At 35.9% G+C, this 18283-nt stretch overlaps 1 protein-coding gene across 2 annotated transcripts in view; it reads left to right on the top strand.

Annotated features, from left to right (window-relative positions):
• LOC111155088 (centrosomal protein 70) overlaps nucleotides 1-18283 on the top strand; it is a 74759-nt gene that overhangs the window by 26279 nt on the left and 30197 nt on the right. For both annotated transcript variants that reach the window (XM_022515136.1, XM_022515137.1), the window contains exons 7-11: nucleotides 4597-4766; nucleotides 10377-10433; nucleotides 15504-15591; nucleotides 15685-15773; nucleotides 16882-16956. In XM_022515136.1, coding sequence (XP_022370844.1) covers nucleotides 4597-4766; nucleotides 10377-10433; nucleotides 15504-15591; nucleotides 15685-15773; nucleotides 16882-16956 — 479 coding nt within the window. The remainder of the gene's footprint in view (nucleotides 1-4596; nucleotides 4767-10376; nucleotides 10434-15503; nucleotides 15592-15684; nucleotides 15774-16881; nucleotides 16957-18283) is intronic.

Here is an 18283-nt window from a genome sequence, read left to right as displayed (position 1 = left end):
TATTTTTTATTTTGTTGTGTTTTCAATAGTAATAGTCCTAATGGGCATGAAGAGTTATTTCATTCTGGTGTGGTTTTTTTTTGAAGATTTTATTTATTTATTTATTTGACAGACGGAGATCACAAGTAGGCAGAGAGGCAGGCAGAGAGAGAGGAGGAAGCAGGTTCCCTGCTGAGCAGAGAGCCCGATGCAGGGCTCAATCCCAGGACCCTGGAATCATGACCTGAGCCGGAGGCAGAGGCTTTAACCCACTGAGCTGCCCAGGCACCCCTCATTCTGGTTTTGATTTGCATCTTTCTAATAGTCAGTGATGTTGAGCATTCTTTTAAGGTGCTTATTGGTCATTTGTGTATGTTCTTTAGAGAAATGTCTATGCAAGTCCTTTCCTTGTTTTTTAATTGGATTTTGTTTTAGAGTTCTTTATTCTGTATACTGACTCCTTATCATATATATTATTTGAAAATAGTTTCTTTCTTACTGTGGGTTGTCCTTTTACTCTGTTGATAGTGTCCTTTGATGCACAAATGTTTTAAATTTGGATGAAGTCCAATTTGTCTATTTTTTCCCTCTTGCTTATGCTTTTTGTGTCCTATCCAAGAAATGATTGCTAAATACAGTGTCATGAAGCTTTTGTCTTATGCTTTCTTCTAAGAGTTTTCAAGTTTTATTTCATATATTTAGATCTTTGATCCATTTTATTTTATTTTTTTTAAAGATTTTATTTATTTATTTGACAGACAGAGATCACAAGTAAGGAGAGAGGCAGGCAGAGAGAAAGAGGAGGAAGCAGGCTCCCCATGGAGCAGAGAGCCCGATGTGGGGCTTGATCCCAGGACCCTGGGATCATGACCTGAGTCGAAGGCAGAGGCTTTATTTAACCCAGTGAGCCACCCAGGTGCCCCAGATCTTTGATCCATTTTAAATTAATTTTTTGTAATATGGTGTTAGATAAGGGTCCAACTTAATCCTTTTGCATGTAGATACCCGGTTTTCCCAACATTATTTGTTGAACAAAGCCTGTTCTTTTCCTATTGAATGGGCTTCGTTCCCTTGATGAAAATAGTGTGATCATATATCCACAGGATTATTTTTGGCTCTCTGTTCTACTCCATTAGTATATACATCTGTCTATTTCAGTATCACACTGTTTTGATTACTGTAGTTTTGTAGTAAGCTTTGAAGTCAGAAAGTGTGAGAGCTTTAACTTTGTTCCTTTTCAAGACTGTTTTTAGGACAGATTTTTCTGTGTCTGCAAAAAAAAGTCATTAGGATTTTGGTAGGAGTCTCATTGAATCTGTAGATCACTTTGGGTAATATTGACCTCTTAACAATATTAAGTCTTCCTGCCTGTGAACACAGAGTCTTTCCATTCATTTGTGCCTTATTTACTTTCCTTCAGCAGCCTTTTGTAATTTTCAGTGTGTAAGTCTCTTGACTTCTTGGTTTATTTCTATTCTTTTTGATGCTTTGTAAACGCAATTTAAAAAAAAAGATTTATTTACTTACTTTGAGAGAGATAGAGAGTGAAGGGGGTAGGGGCAGAGGGAGAGAGAGAATCTCAAGCAGACTCCTGTTGAGCATGGAGCCCAACATGGGGTTTGATCCCATAACCCTGAGGTCATGACCTGAGCTAAAATCAAGAGTTGGACGTTTAACTGCTTGAGCCACCCAGGCATCCCTGGAATCGTTTTCTTAATTTCCCTTTTGGATTGTTCATTGTTAGTGTATAGAAATGCAATTCATTTTTCTGTGTTGGCTTCATATCCTGCTACTTTGCTGAATTCATTCATTAGTTCTCACAGTTTTTTTGTTGATTTTTTTTGTTTTCATTTTTTGTTTTGCTTTGTTTTTTGTTTGTGGACATTTTAGCTTTTCTGCATATAAGACCATATCATCTGCAAACATAATTTTACTTCTTTCCAAAATGGATGCCTTTTATTTCTTTTTCTTGGCTGATTAGTCTGACTAGGACTTCCAGTACTATGTGGAATAGCAAGTGCAAGCATCTTTACCTTGTTTCTGATCTTAGAGGAAAAGCTTTCAGTCTTTCTCTACTGAGTATGAGGTTCACTGTGGGTTTTTTGTAAATGGCTTTTATTATGTTTAGATTGTTTCCTTTTATTCCTAGTTTGTTGAGCATTTTTTCATGAAAGGTATTGGATTTTGTCAAATGCTTTTTCTGTATCAATTGAAATGATCATGTGCTTTTTCTTCATTCTGTTAATGTGTACTACATTGATTTTTCATAGTTTTTTTTTAAAAAGATTTTATTTATTCATTTGAAAGAGAGAATGAGCAGGGGGAGAAGGAGAGGGAGAAGCAGACTCCTGGCTGAGCTGGGAGCCCGACATGAGGCTTGATCCCAGGACCTAGAAATCATGACTTGAGCCAGAGGCAAATGCTTAACCATCTGAGCCACCCAGGCACCCCTGTTTTTCATATGTTGAGTCATTCTTGCATTCCAAGAATAAATCTCACTTGGTCCTGGTGTACAGTCCTTTTAATATGCTGCTGGATTTGGTTTGCTAGTATTTTGTTAGGGATTATCTGCATTAGAGTTTATAAGGGATATTGTTTTGTGGTTCTTTTGTATTGCGTTGTCTGGCTTGGTATCAGGGTAATGTTGGCTTCATAGAATAACTTAGGAGAGATACAGTTGATTCTTGTATATTGCTCTTATACCTGCAACCTTGAAAAACTAAATTATTCTGGCTTTATGGCTAATGTATAGTTACAGGTGGAACAGGAACCCACATCACTTGGCTATACAGCAAATACCTGGCTTCCAAGTTGGGGCTGAGGCAGATGATCACTGGTTACTGGGAATTGTTATGATATTGGAAGCTGAGTCCCCTTTTCCCCTTGAGGTTATCTAAGTCTCAGTAACTTGACACTATGGGCAGGTGAACATGTGCTTAGACAAGGCATTCTCTTCTAAAAATAGTATGTCTTAGTTATATGGAGATTAGTTGGGGATGGGGTTTCTCACTGAACTTAATAAAAAGTGTATCAATAACAATGATGGTGCTCTTGATAATGAGCTTTCAAGGGACATTGAAGGATTAAAGCTAGGGAATAAAGGAAAAACCAGGCCAGTGATAATTTCACTGAAGACCAGAGAGTGTCCAAGATTTATATTCCTTATATTTATATAAGGAATATAAATTTATATGTAAATTTATATATGTATATTTAGAATATAATGTAATTTATTTATTCCTTATAAATCTTGGGGTATATATTATTTCTTAATAATAAATCCTCATTAGGGAGTTACTCTGAGTTTACTGTCTTCCATATTGCATGATTGCCTAAGTTGATCAAGCCATCTGAAATCCTGAATTATCATTGATCATTTAAGAATCTGAATTTTAGGGGCGCCTGGGTGGCTCAGTGGGTTAAATCCTCTGCCTTTGGCTCAGGTCATGATCCCAGAGTCCTGGGATGGAGCCCCGCATCGGACTCTCTGCTCAGCAGGGAGCCTGCTTCCCTTCCTCTCTCTCTGCCTGCCTCTCTGCCTACTTGTGATCTCTTCTGTCAAATAAAAATAAATAAATAAATAATTAATAATAATTAAAAAAGAATCTGAATTTTAGGGGCACCTGGGTGGCTCAGTTGTTGAGCGTCTGCCTTCGGCTCAGGTCATGATCCCAGGGTTCTGGGATCGAGCTCCTCAGTGGGCTCCCTGCTTGGCCAGAAGTCTCCTTTTCCCTCTCCCACTCCCCCTGCTTGTGTTACTTCTCTTGCTGTGTCTCTCTCTCTCAAATAAATAAATAAATAAAATCTAAAAAAAAAGAATCTGAATTTTAAATCAGATTTCTTTTTTTCTTCTCTTTTATGTTATACTTATTTTTTTAAAAATTATGTTCCGTTAGCCAGCATATAGTACATCATTAGTTTTTGATGTACTGTTCAGCGATTCATTAGTTGCGTATAATACCCAGTGCTCCTCACCACATGTGCCCTTCTTAATGCCCATCATCCGGTTTCCCCATTCCCCAACCCCTCTCCCCTCTGAAACCCTCAGTTTGTTTCTAAATCTTGTTTCTTTTTAACATTCTTAAAATCCCTTCCTGATTATTATTTTGATCTAAACCTATACACGAAATTATATCAGTTTTATGGAGTTCCTTTACTTATTATAAAAACTTGAATGCATGTGATTAATTATAAACTAATTTTTCCTATTTTACATTGTATTTTTTGTGTTCATGGCTTATTAATGTTCTTGGAGCTTGCACCCATTTAAAAACGGTTCTTGGGGCGCCTGGGTGGCTCAGTGGGTTAAAGCCTCTGCCATCGGCTCAGGTCATGATCTCAGGGTCCTGGGATCAGGCCCTGCGTAGGGATCTCTGCTCCGCAGGGAGCCTGCTTCCCCCTCTCTCTGCCTGCCTCTCTGCCTACTTGTGATCTCTGTCTGTCAAATAAATAAAATCTTTAAAAAAATAAAAATAAAAACAAAATAAAAACAGTTCTTGAAGTTCTTGACTGAAGCATCCCAATAGAAACTGTGAAGACAGCTTTTTGTATATTGTTAGGACACCATGTCCTAGATGTACATATCATAATTATATTTTTTTGAAAAATTTCTTACAGGCGAAATGTCAACATTATAGGAAAAAACGAATGGAACAACAAGAGACTATTGCTTCTTTGCAAAAGGATATCTATAGATTAACAAAGGAGGAGGAAGAGCGCATTGTCACTCAAAACAGAGTGTTTGCTTATCTCTGCAAGAGAGTTCCTCATACCATCTTGGATCGACAGTAATGTTTCCTACATAAATTGATATATAGATTCATTATCAGTTTTTAAAACAGATTTTTTATTGGGAATGGTTATATCTCTTAAAAACTGGATGAGTCTTCCTCCCCCTCTTCTCTGCTTTCCCACCTCCATGCCCCCCCAAGGAAGAAACTGGTCATTTGGCCTGGAGAAGTTCATGCTATATTTTGCTTCCTTATTTTGTCATTTAGTTTATTCTTTTGTCTCCTCTATCTGTCTAAACTGGAAGTTAGGACTAAATTCAGATACAAATATTTTTGGCAAAATACTTTATATGTGGTAATGAAGGCTTCTAATTGTAACATGTCAGGAGACACATATTGTCCAGTTGACTTACTCTTAAGGATGCTAAGATTGTTCAGGGGGTTAAATCCTTGATCCTTGATCCTTCCACTATAGAATTCCCCATCGTTCCTTCATCTAAAGGTTTTACCCAACTTATGATTTTGCAAGATGGTGATTTTTTAGTTCTTTTGTTTCTCCCATTCCCCCATGGAATTCTTCCATAAAAAGCACCTTTCCTGTTGACTAGGGGCTATTTGGTTGCCTTGTGTGGTTTGTTACAGGGAAGGTAGAATTACTGCTTAGTTTTTTCATTTTAATTCCCACTTTGGAGTAAGGAGTTGATGCCCTTATGATTTCCAGTGATAAGCAATACAATTTTTTGTTTGTTTGTGACTATCCTCTCTTTTTTCAAGTGTTGTTATTAACTCCTAGGACTTCTTTATGCTAGTATTCTTCTTCATGCTAGTATTATACACTTTTGACCCAACCTCATTGATATTAGATTTCTTTTAGACAGAAGGCACATTCTGTGCTTTTTCTTTTTTCTTTTTTTTTTCTGTCCCAGAGCTCTTTTGGGGGATGAATTCAGATATTTGTTAAAGCTAACACTAAACATTTAGAATTAAAATTAACTAAATTAAATATAAGATTAATTAATTATATATTTTTTTAGTCAGGAGTGGTTTTTAGAGACCATAGTTTGGTGTTGGGGTTGCTTGTCATGCATATAATGTTTATTATTTTGTCATTGATTTAGGACTTTTTAGAAGAGTACAAGGAATTATGTATATTTCTGGGAAAAAACAAATCATTAATTTTTTTCCAGCTGAAGTTAATATTACAGGATTTTTGTTTAAACTCTGATTCTACATTTGTAACTTTCCTTTTATACTAGAAATCCTTACTCCTAAGAACAATATCCTGTAACTATTTATTTGCTTTATTATATAATATATAAAAATAGTTGACCAGAATTACTGCTAATAATAAGTCTACTTTGTGAAATTTAAATCTCTTTGCAATTACCTTTGACATTAATAATATTTTCTAGAATGCAGATAGTGTTCTAAAATATCTTGAAATATTCCTTTGTATGTTTGTGTCACCAAATTAATGTTCAGTTAAGTTGGTTTTGATTTGTTTTCAATATTTAGGGATTGCTTTTTTATTTTCCATTTACTTTTGAGTATGTAAGACATTGATACAATTCCAAAGTTGAAACTAATTATATTCAGAAAAGTTGTGTTTTCATTTCTGTCCCCTTGGCTCTATTCCTTACCTTCCATTACAGGTAATTTTAAATGTTTAGTTTTATTTTTATCAAATACAAGCAGTATGGATATTATATTCATATTTTCCCTTTTTGTATAAAAAGTAGCACCATGTTTTTTTCACTTAATAGTATAAGCTAATTATATTCTAACTAAGTATTTACATAGTAGGACTGGGGACCTTTACTAACTAGGTATTTCTGTTTTATTATAAAAATAAATGAGGTCTCATAGAAACTAAAAACAAGATTATAGATTTTGATAATTATTTAAGAAAGAATACACACACTTAATTTTCATCTTTTTTTTTTTAAAGATTTTATTTATTTATTTGACAGAGATCACAAGTAGACAGAGAGGCAGGCAGAGAGAGAGAGGAAGGGAAGCAGGCTCCCTGCTGAGCAGAGAGCCCAATGCGGGGCTCGATCCCAGGACCCTGAGACCATGACCTCAGCCGAAGGCAGAGGCCCAACGCACTGAGCCACCCAGGCGCCCCAATTTTCATCTTTTTGAAGGAAAGAACAAGGACAAAAATCTAAAAATTACAATTAAAATACCATAAAAATAGAGATAGGTGTGAATAAATTTCAAAAAGAGAGAAGCAGAGGGGAAAATATAAGAGTAAAGAAGAACAAAAAGAAGAAAAAGGAGAGACAATTACAGGGGGATAAATAGGAGAGTAAGAGAGATGGAGGAAGGGGAATGAAAACAAGTATAAAAACCAGCCAATCTGAGTGAGTCAGTCCGTAAAAGAGAAGCATTGAGAGAACTTATCATGTACCATATGAAGTCAAGCTAATTTAGGTGTGAATTCGTCTGATGACCTAGAGATTCTCCATTTGATTTTTTTTTTTTTTTAGAGTTTATTTATTTATTTGACAGACGGAGATCACAAGTAGGCAGAGAGGCAGGCAGAGTAGGGGGGGAAGCAGGCTCCCTACGGAGCAGAGAGCCCAATGCGGGCCTCAATCCCAGGATCCCGGGATCATGATCTGAGCCCAAGGCAGAGGCCTTAACCCACTGAGCCACCCAGGCGCCCCTCTCTATTCGATTTTTAATAAAGCTAATTTTCAGTTTGAGACACAGAACTTAAAAATTGTGAATTAACATTATTAGAAATACATGAGTTGTAACCACTGCAGCTATTGTTAAAAGTTACAAAGGCACTGGGAAAAACAATATAAAACATACACAGATGAGTAAAACCATGTTTCCTGCCATATATGGATCTGATAGTCTAACTGGGTAGATAGACACACACTGAGGCAAGTAAAATACAAGGCAGATAGTGGTATGTGCTATAATAATGGGGCAAATAGGATACTAAGTGGGCATGACAGAAGGGGAGATTCATTTCCTTTGAGGGATGTGGGGATGACCAAAAAGTCTTCATGAAGGAGATAACTTATAAACTAGATTATTAGGAACTATAGAATTTTAATAGGCAGAGGTGAGGGAAAGGTATTTTAGTTAGAGAAGTATAGTGGCAGGAAAACTGAATATATTTGAGAATAGTCCAAGTAGTGAAAGAGTTTTGGAACATAGGGTGCACATGATGATGATGGTAAGTGTTTTAGGAGACGATATGGAAAGAAAGGTGTGTTGGAACTTTGAAGGGCTTAACCTACAGGCTGAAGAGTTTGGGTTCTGCTTACTATATACCAGGAACCCCTCCCCGCCACTGAATTTCTTTCTTTCTTTTTTTTTTTTTAAAGATTTTATTTATTTATTTGACACACAGAGAAAGATCATAAGTAGGCAGAGAGGCGGGTGGGGGGGGGGTGGGAAGCAGGCTCCCCGCTGAGCAGAGAGCCCAACTTGGGACTCAATCCCAGGACCCCGAGATCATAACCCTAACTGAAGGCAGAGGCCTAACCCACTGAGCCACCCAGACGATTTCTGATCGAAGAAAAAAACCCAGAGACAGAAAGACAAGTTAATAATCACTTGTAATAGCCAAGATTGGAGATTGCAAAGGCCTGCATTAGGTAGGGCCAAAAGAAAGGAGAGCTATTGGAAAGATAGACAGGAATTGTTGAGACTAACTGGCTGTAGATCCTAAAAGAAGGACAGAAGTCAAAGATAGCCAGATTTCAAGCTAGGTTTGGGGAACAGGGTTGGAAGATGATTAATTCATTTACAGACATGTGCTTAGGCACCTTTGTCAGCCATGTAGAGATATCAGGCCAGCAGTTAGAAGGGCCAAACTCCAGAGAACTTCCAAATTTCAGATAAAGGAAGAAAGTAGGCAGAAGAGAAGTTAATGTTTGGATGTCAGGATAACTAAGGAACAAAAGTATTTCAAGAAGGAGGTGATAAGAAATGTTACATGCTTCCTCATCAGTGTTTGCCTTCTCACTGTCTTGCTCAGAATTCCCAGCGTGACACATAATTACGTCATCTCTAAAAGTTTATTGAAGGTATCCAGTAACAGAATGAAGTTTGCTGTGAAGGAAAAGATAGAGATGAAATGGTAGTGTAAGGTGGTGGGGAGTAAGGGGGGAGGGTTTGTGAAGGATATAAAGGAAATTAAAGGATTTTAATTTAATATAAAGGAAATTAAAGCATTTTTACAGGATAATATGAGAGCTTGTATGTGTTGAGATGAAGAAAGAATAATCCAGAAAGTTGATATATTTAAAGCACAATTGGTTGAATTAGTTCTGAAAAAAAGAATTAAGTTTCTCAAGATGGGGAAATAGTATAAATTCTTGCTTTAAGAAGAATAACATGTGGGGCGCCTGGGTGGCTCAGTGGGTTAAAGCCTCTGCCTTTGGCTCACGTCATGATCTCAGTTCCCCATCGAGCTCCGCATCAGGGGAGCCTGCTTCCTGCTCTCTCTCTGCCTGCCTCTCTGCCTACTTGTGATCTCTCTATGTCAAATAAATAAATAAAATCTTTAAAAAAAAAAAAAAAGAAGAACATATGAAAACATAGTGTTATTTTTTCCTTTGAGGATTTTTTAAAATTACAAAAGCAGTACCTGTTTATAAAAGTTCAAACAATACAAAAATGTGTTAAGTAAAATATATCTGCTTACCCTTCCTAATTTCCGTACTCCAGAGATAATCACTTTTAATAGTTTGGTTTATATCTTTCCTAGTGTTGAACAACAGGAGTGCCATTGGCATTTTGGGTGGGATGGTTCATTGTGTCAGTTTGTTGACAAATTTTTAGTATCCTGCGCCCTCCCCAACCAGTCAATGTGACAACTAAGATTTTCCCTTAGGTTATGTTACTGTTCCCCAGTTAGGAACTCACGGAGTTTTTATTCAATACAAATACAACTTCACATACAATTATTTCTTTTCAAAACAAAAATGGAGAGGCACCTGGGTGGCTCAGTTGGTTAAGCAATGCCTTTGGCTTGGGTCGGGATCCCAGGGTCTTAGGCTCGAGCCCCACATTGAGCCCCAGGGAGCCTGCTTCTCTCTCTCTCTCTCTCTCTCTGCAGGTCCCCCTGCTTGTGCTCACTCACTCTGTCAAATAAATACATAAAATCTTAAAAAAAAAAATGGAGTAATACTCTACATTTGGCTATGCAACATTACTTTTCTTATTTTTATTAGGACGTACAAATTTACATACATTATTACTTCTATGCTTCATTGTTTTCCAGAGAGTGGATGTGTCCTTATTTATTTTACTTTACTCTTATTGAATAACATTTAGAATGTTTCTGGGTTTTCACTCTTATAAATAATGGTGCAGTGAACAACTTTGTTCATTTTGAGTTACAAGTTTGAGAAAATATTTCTGTGGAAGCAGTTGCTAGAGATAGAACTGCTGGGACAAAGGAGATATTCATTTAATATATTGATAAAATGTTAGTGATTATTTTAAAATCTATACTTCAAAATTTAAAAATATATGGCTTAGTATAATACTTCTGAAAAAAATCACTTAAATTTTTTTATAAACTTACTAAATAACGTTTATCCTTTGTTGCTGTAATTTGAAAGTATGTAAAGAGAACAGTATAGTAAATGATCCAATATCACATTTTAAAAATTTAGTTTATCTTCTGTTTTCTAGGTTGCTTTGCCTAATTGATTACTATGAATGTAAAATTAGGAAATTGCATAAACAAAGGTAAGACTAATCCTCTTTACAATTTTTAAAGTTAATTACCCACTCATGAATCACACCAAAAGTTTTTATAGTCCTTTGAAACTTTAACTATGCTTTGGAAATCTACCTAGTACATAACTATGAATTTCTTTTTTTATAACGATTTTGAAGACTGTTTTACTTTTTATGTTTAAATGTATTGTTGCATTTATTTTAAAATATTTGTCACAGCATTATAATTTGTTCTACTGTTGTCATTTAGCTACTGGACAGTTACTAAGTATATCCACGGAGTGCATAGGATTATACTAGCTGCCTACTGAAGTGCAACATAATTAAAGATAATGGTCTTTGACTAATCTAAAATAACTGAGGGATATCTAAGGCCAAATAACCTAAACTACTTTCAGGTCATTAAAACAGCTATTTTGTTTCATTGTTTATAGATGGGATAATTCTTTTAACAAATATTTTTGAGCACCTACCTCATGCCATGTTGTTTTAGGTACTTAGGATACCATAATAAACAATGCAGATAAATTGCCCACTTTTGTCAGGTGTACATTCTTGTATTCTCTCCCCTAGAATAATGACTTTCCAGAAACACAGCAGGACCAGTGGCAGAGCTGTGCTCATTGCTGATCCCTTGTAGCACCCTGGGGACCCTAAAAACAAAACAAAACAAAACAAAAAAACCAACCAACCAACAAAAAATCAGAATGTTGGGGAGAAAGAAGTGAAAAAGGGAGAAGGGAAGACAAGAAGAGAACAACTATTGATAGAGCAATTCCTTGTTTCATTCTGTTCAGAAAGTAGCATTCTATCAAGTAACTTCAGAGACCTCCTGATTTCCAAACGAAACTATGTCTTTTAGATGATAGGCATGGTGTTAGATTCTATAGAGATAAGACAAAGTTTTGGATATGGTTCTTCCCTTCTAAGATTTTACAATCTAGTAAGGGAGGTAAAATGTAAACACATTAATAATTAAGAAAAATAATAGATTAAAAACACTAATACACATAATGTCATTATAGTGTAATTATTAAAAATTGTGCAGACAGTATAGGTAGGAGTTTGGAACAAGAACAAACAGTTTGGATGGAGTGAACAGAGAAGCCTTTACAAAGCAGATGAGGGTTTGCTTGAGCTTGAAAGGTAAGTAAAATTTGGGAAAGTAGGAAGGCAAAAAAGGTAGTCATTTTAGTCATTGGATGCTATGAGCAAAAGTGCATAGATATAAAAGTATAGAATTTTTTTATGGCACTGTTATTAAACCAGTTTGGCTGGAGTTCAGGGGATTTGTTGGTATGTTATAGATAGATGTAATCTATAGAGAGCAGTCTTTCATATACTTGACCAAGTAGGCTGTAAATGAATGGGAAGGCAATCATTTGCCTTGGAAAGAAGAAGGCACTTTTTCCTTCAATACAGAAAAACTGGGTGATGAGGTTATAGATATGTAGATTAGTCAGCATTCTTAAGAGAAACAGAACCAATAGGATATACATTTCTATAGATAGGAAAAAATTTAATATAAAGGAATTGGTTCATGTGATTGTGGGGTAGGCCTGCAGGCTAGAGAACCAGGGAAGAGTTCCTTTTTGTGGGTCTCAGTGTTTGTTCTTAAGGCCTTTATTGCATGAGGCCTACTCACATTAGGAAAGGTTCTCCTTTACTTAAAGTCTATTGATTTAAATGTTAATCATGTCTAAAAAATACCTCATAGCAATAATTAGACTGGTGTTTGAACAGCTAGGCACCATAGCCTAGCCAACTTGACACTAAAACGGATAGTCATAGTGTGTAAGAGTAAAGAGAAGGAAAATGAAGAATTTAATGGCTTGAGAGGTTGCAAACTTAAGCTTACACAATCAAGAAAATAATGAAAGTGAGTGAAGCAGGCTAGGTGAGGACTGTGGCAAATTGGACAGCTGTATACCATCTGTCTGAAGTGGTCCATTATTACACATTCTAGCCAGTCGATACCTTGTAAGAATGTGAGTTCAGTGTGGCTAGATTTGCTTGTTTTTCGAGATTTATAAATAAGATTTTTAATATTCACAATTAACTTAATGATTTTAAAAATATTGTATGGTCCACAGGGAACAAACTGTTGGTTGTCAGAGAGAAGGGGAGTGGTAGATGGCCATAATGGGTAAGGAGAGAGGGAGATGAGACTTCCAGTTATGGAATGAGTAAGTCATGTGAATAATAGGGAAGGCATAGGGAATATAGTCAATGACATTTTAATAGTGTGTGATGATAGACGGTAGCTACACTTGTGAGCATAAATTTACAGAGAAGCTGAATCACTGTGTTATACACCTGAAACTAATATAAAACTGTATTGTCAACTGTAGTCTTTAAAATTTAAAAAAAGAAAAAGCAAAAATATTATATGGTCCAAACTGAATATCAGTTGCAACCTTTGGGCCATGTCTGTAGTAGATTCTAATCTAGATTTAGATGTTTGCAAACTATTCTGTAATGGGCCAGACGGTGAATATTATAGACATTTTAGGCTGTATAGTCTCACAACTCTTCAGCCCTCCTCTTGTAGCACAAAGTCAGCCACAGATGATATGTAAATGAATTGGCAGGGCTGTATTCTGTAAAAATCTAATTACAAAAATCCACAGCCTGCATGTAGCCCACAGGCAGCAGCTTGCTGATTGCTGACTTAATACATGATGAGAGTTTGGGATTTTTAGTAAGAGAAGATTTAGCATAGCCATCATTTGAAATCTGTCATGTGGGATATAGTATGAGAAGTTGCTTCTGAGGTGCAAACTGGGGTTCTCTGACTAGAAATGATAGGATTGAGTCCATTTTGGGGAGTGTTGAATTTGGTTATCAAGAATTTGTAGTAAAAATCCAGGGTTGAGGGGCGCCTGGGTGGCTCAGTGGGTTAAAGCCTCTGCCTTCAGCTCAGGTCATGAACCCAGGGTCCTGGGATCAAGCCCCACATCAGGCTCTTTGCTCAGCGGGGAGCCTGCTTCCCTTCCTCTCTCTGCCTGCCTCTCTGCCTGCTTGTGATCTCTGTCAAATAAATAAATAAAATCTTAAAAAAAAAAAAAATCCGGGGTTGAGTAATGAGAAGCTTGGTGGAAAGGAATTCCCTTTTCACTTAGCAATCCTGTCATCACTGAGCTGAAGTGAGATAGTTTGGCTTATAAAAACCTTGCTCAGGCCAGATATTTGGCTTGAATGTCTCTCATTAAGGGAGAAGGAGATAGGAAGAAAATTGGAGCTATAGTATAAATAATCCTACAGATGGAAAAAATTAGAAGTCATTTATACTTTGCTGCGATGAAAATTCTCCAAAGGAGAGGGTTTTTCAGGGTTCATTGACTTTATAGACTCCAATAGTCTCCTTTTTAAGAGTATGAACTTGATAAATTGTAGCCAACTTCAAGGTGGATTTTGAGATCTATAAATAGGGTATTATTATCACCTGAAGGAGTGAGAGTAGTGTAAAAAAGAAGAAATAATTGTTAAGTATTACATTACTGAAGAAAAGGAGAGGAAAGAGTTGAGAGATGAAAGAGCTGAAACAGAGAAAATGAGGGATTTGCCTACTTAGGATTCAGAGGAAACACAGGAGAAGGAGGTATGTATCTGTAGAGCGAGGGGAACAAGACCAAGGGAAGAAGACAGGTGGGACAGGGCCTCTTGCAGAGGCAAAAGCCCCTGCTTAACATTTATTTATCAAGCACAGTGTTGTCTGAAGTTTTTCTCACTATGAAACACAAATATTGCTGTTTGTATACCACATTGTGGTATATATACAGAGCTGCAATTGGAAGCACCTGGTTCAAGAACTCTGACCACCCTAAGCCCTGCCCAGTTGTCCTGAGGCCTGAGGAGGATAAATATCTTGCCATAGCTATTTTGCACAGCACACCTATGGTACCCTATTTGGGGGCTCTAATTTAGGGCACAGGTTTGGGGAAACTTCCAAAGGGACTTGTGAAGGGAGTTTCTGCATACTACAAACTGGTATTATTTTCTGTCTCTACATATGAGCAAACTCAGAAAGGAAAGGAAGCAGCAATCAAGGCACTAGAAATGTGAATACATGGGTTAACCAATTGGAAGTCTTAGAAAACAGCAAATGTGCTATAATCTCTGAAAAAGAGGGGAAGTACCTTTTCATATGATGGGTTTCAGCTATGTAACTTTACTTTTTTTTTTTTTTTTTACCCAGTATTACTACATTAATATAGATTACATGAAATATATTGCTCGTTATTTCTGTTAGTATTTCCCTGACTTGGTGGATATGATTGAAGAGCCAAGGAAAGTAACATAGGAATGAAACCTCACATTTTCTTCTGAGATGTCAGAGACACTTGAAAAATTAACACAGGGAAAATGGTTCTGTAGTGAATTAGTAGTTAGGTGAAGCTCCCTTGTTTAATTCCATCTTTCTCTTTAGGTAGAAATTTTAAAAATGGTCTTGGATAATGGAAACAGGTGATTTTTGAAGTTCACCTCTGACTTCCTAGACATGAGTGCTTTAATATTTTTTATTTACTTTTAACACCAGTCCTTTGAGGTAGATGTGATAGATACTTCTCTGACAGAAGACAAATTCAGAGAGATTGACCTATTCAAATAGCATCGGGTTAATTGTGTCAAGTCTTGAATTGGGACTATTAAATCTGTTGCCTCATACTCTCTCTATATATTTTTTGTATAGGTTTTTTGGTGAGCTAAAAGTACTAGAAAGTAAAAACAGTATGCTTTGTTTCTTTATTCATTCAAGAAGTGTTTTTTTCACCCCCTTTATACCCTATACTCTTCTAGGCAGTGAGATGCAATGGTAAACAAAATAAAGTTTTGGTCCACATGGATCTTATGTTTTAATTAAAGGTGATAGTGAACTGTACTGTACTGTGAAATGTACTGTAATACTGGGTAGTAGTATGTTCTAATACCATTCTCTCTGAGAACAAGTAAGAAATTTGGCTTAAATTTTAATTCATGTTTAGGTTATCAAACACTTATTGGGTTGATTTTTGTTAGCTGTATTTTTTCCTTTGAAGATGGATTTTTCGTAAGTACACATTGTATATCTTTTCACAGGCAATATAAAGAAAATGAAAGTCTGTCAGAAGAAGAAAAAGACTACAGAAGTTTGGATGCCTCACCAACTTATAAAGGCCTTCTAATGGTATGGGGACTACTTGACTAATAATTACTTTTTTATATAAAGTAAAATAATAATCTAGGAAAGTTAACTATTTTTCTATGAAATGTGTTGAAGTCATTACAGAATCAACTCAAGGAATCGAAATCCAAGATTGATGCACTTTTAAGCGAAAAGCTGAATCTCCAAAAAGATTTAGAAACCAGGTCAGAGAAACTTAAGTAATTTTTATTTAACTTTTGGAAAGCAAACACATACTAGAATTTGGGGTGTTAAATGAATCTTTCCAGCTCCTTTACCATGAAACTAATCTTAGAAATGTCACACTTTTTTACATTCATTTAGTTAGTTGTATCTTATATGATGGAAGGAACAAGAACACATGTAGGTAGGCAAGGGAATTGAGAGTATAGGACCCCACATGGAAAAGATAAAACTGGGTAGGAACACAGGATAGATTCAGATTTATATCAGCAGGTTTCCTATTCCCAAATTTCTTTAGAATGTCTTAATATCTTACCTCTGTGTCATGAGAGGAAAAGAAAACTAAAAAGTTTAAATGTCCTACAAAAAGGTATATTTATATATAGCATGCCACCACAAAAGGATGATGTTCTGCATGTTGGCAGAGAATAACAAGGGATGAACATTGTTAAGATTTTCTTCATTTGACAAGTGTTTGTTGAATACCTCTTACAAGTTAGACACTGTCCTATGCTCGGTTATAATATAATGACCAAAATAAATAACTTGTTCTCATAAGGATTATATTTAAATGGAGAGGAAACTGATACCTAAAGTAGAAGCCATTTATATAAATTTTTAAATAATGTGTAAGTTTATGTCTATATAAATACATAGCAAAAATTTTAAACCATGCATGGGAATAATGAACAGTGAATTTGGGATAGTGGTTACCTGAATGGGGACACACGTGGAGTTTTAACTATATGTATAATGTTTCAGTTAAAATTTGAAACAGATCTGTCAACATTTAACTTTGGTGAAGCTGAGTAGTGGGTACACCCTTATTTATTTTACTATTCTCTCTTTCTTGTCTGTACATTTGAAATATTTCACTATAAAAACAAGTAACAAATTAACAACAAACAAAATGGGTAAAAAGTTTTGAACAGGAAATACATGGAAGGAGAAATTCAATGGCCAATAAACACCTCACTGGCAGTCATAGAATATTTTAAGATTTTTAATGAGCATATTTGTGACAAATAACATGGTATACCTTATTTATTAAATATATTTGTGGTTTTATTCAATAAACTGAATGTGTTCAATGTGATTTATTTTCTACAGGCCCACACAGCATGAATTAAGACTTTATAAACAACAGGTGAAGAAACTGGAGAAAGCCCTTAGGAAAAACATCAAGTAATTATATTTTACCAAAGTTACAGATTCATTATGGTTTAGTATCTTAGTATTTTTATTACCTGTAAGTTTACTTCATGCTTTCCTCATAGTGGCCTTTGTTTGAAATTACCAGACTGATGGGAAATGACATAAAAGGTATTTCTGGTTCTAGAGTTTAAAAACAGTTTCTACTGTGTTGGATTTGCTATATATTTATCTTAAGAACAAAAAAAAGGCATTTATCTGATGTAATAAGGGCAAAGATTTTAACTAGAAAATTGTCTTTGGAAACCATAGTGGAATTGCAAGTGAATCATTGAAATTAGACATGCCAAGCCCCCAATTTTTCTTCGTGCTAGTTGTGACCTGAATAATACACAGCCTCATCACACTTTAAAAGTACTAGAATGAATGCAGTGAGCCATTCACAGCCATTCACAATCACATAAAAGTACTTACTTGTACTTTTCTTGATTTTGAAAGGCACAGTCTCAGAGGAGTTTGAAAAAGTTGGTCCTAAATAGTGGTAGTATTTTCTGAAGATTATCCAGGTGTACTCTTTCATTTAAGGGAGTGGGACCAGAAGAGGTAGTGTAGGGAGCACTGGGAAGAAATATTTTGAAAACTATGTTAGTTAATATATGCATTAGATGTATTAAGTCAGTTATATTAGCGTAAGTTGTTTCAATTTTCATTGACAACTATGTTTCTTCCTTCCCATGGCAATACATGCCACAGTGAAAGGCAAATATTCTGGACATCCAAGGATTAACATACTGAGTTAAATTAAGATAGTATAGAAAGAGAACTAAAAAAGAAAAGAGAAATGGAAGGTTCGGAAAGGTTGCATTCATTAGTTCACTTAATATTTTTCCCTTCCTACTTATTCCTTAATATTTTGGGTACCTTTAGTACTTCCTACTATTTGCTTGGCATTTTGGGTACTGAAATTGCGTGATAAGCCAAATAGAAATGGTCCCTGCCTTCATGGAGATTACATGAGGGGAGAAGGACAATGAAAAAAATAAGACCATTCCAATGTAGTGTAAGTACTAAGTGTGAAATAGTATGAGAGTTGTTAATTGTGTGAGTTTGGACAAGAGGTGACATGGTCACAAGGGGCAGTAGTGGCAGAGGTGAGAAGTCTTTGGAATATTGGAGGTAGAGCTGATAGGACTTGGTGATGGATTGGATATAGCAGCTCAGGGGGGGAAAAATCAGGATTCCTCTAAGTTTTAAGCCTGAATAACTAGATAGTTCTTCATGTCTAAATGAGATAGGAAAATTGGTTGAGAAGCAATTGGGAAAAGGAGGATGTAGGGAGGTAAAAAGAGGAGGTGTAGAT

Source organism: Enhydra lutris, unplaced genomic scaffold (genome assembly GCF_002288905.1).
Source record: "Enhydra lutris kenyoni isolate GAN:26980312 unplaced genomic scaffold, ASM228890v2 scaffoldscaffold39, whole genome shotgun sequence".
In the NCBI taxonomy this organism is placed as follows: Eukaryota; Metazoa; Chordata; class Mammalia; order Carnivora; family Mustelidae; genus Enhydra; species Enhydra lutris.
Note: the sequence above shows the minus strand (reverse complement) of the source record. Positions and strands in the feature narration are given on the sequence as shown.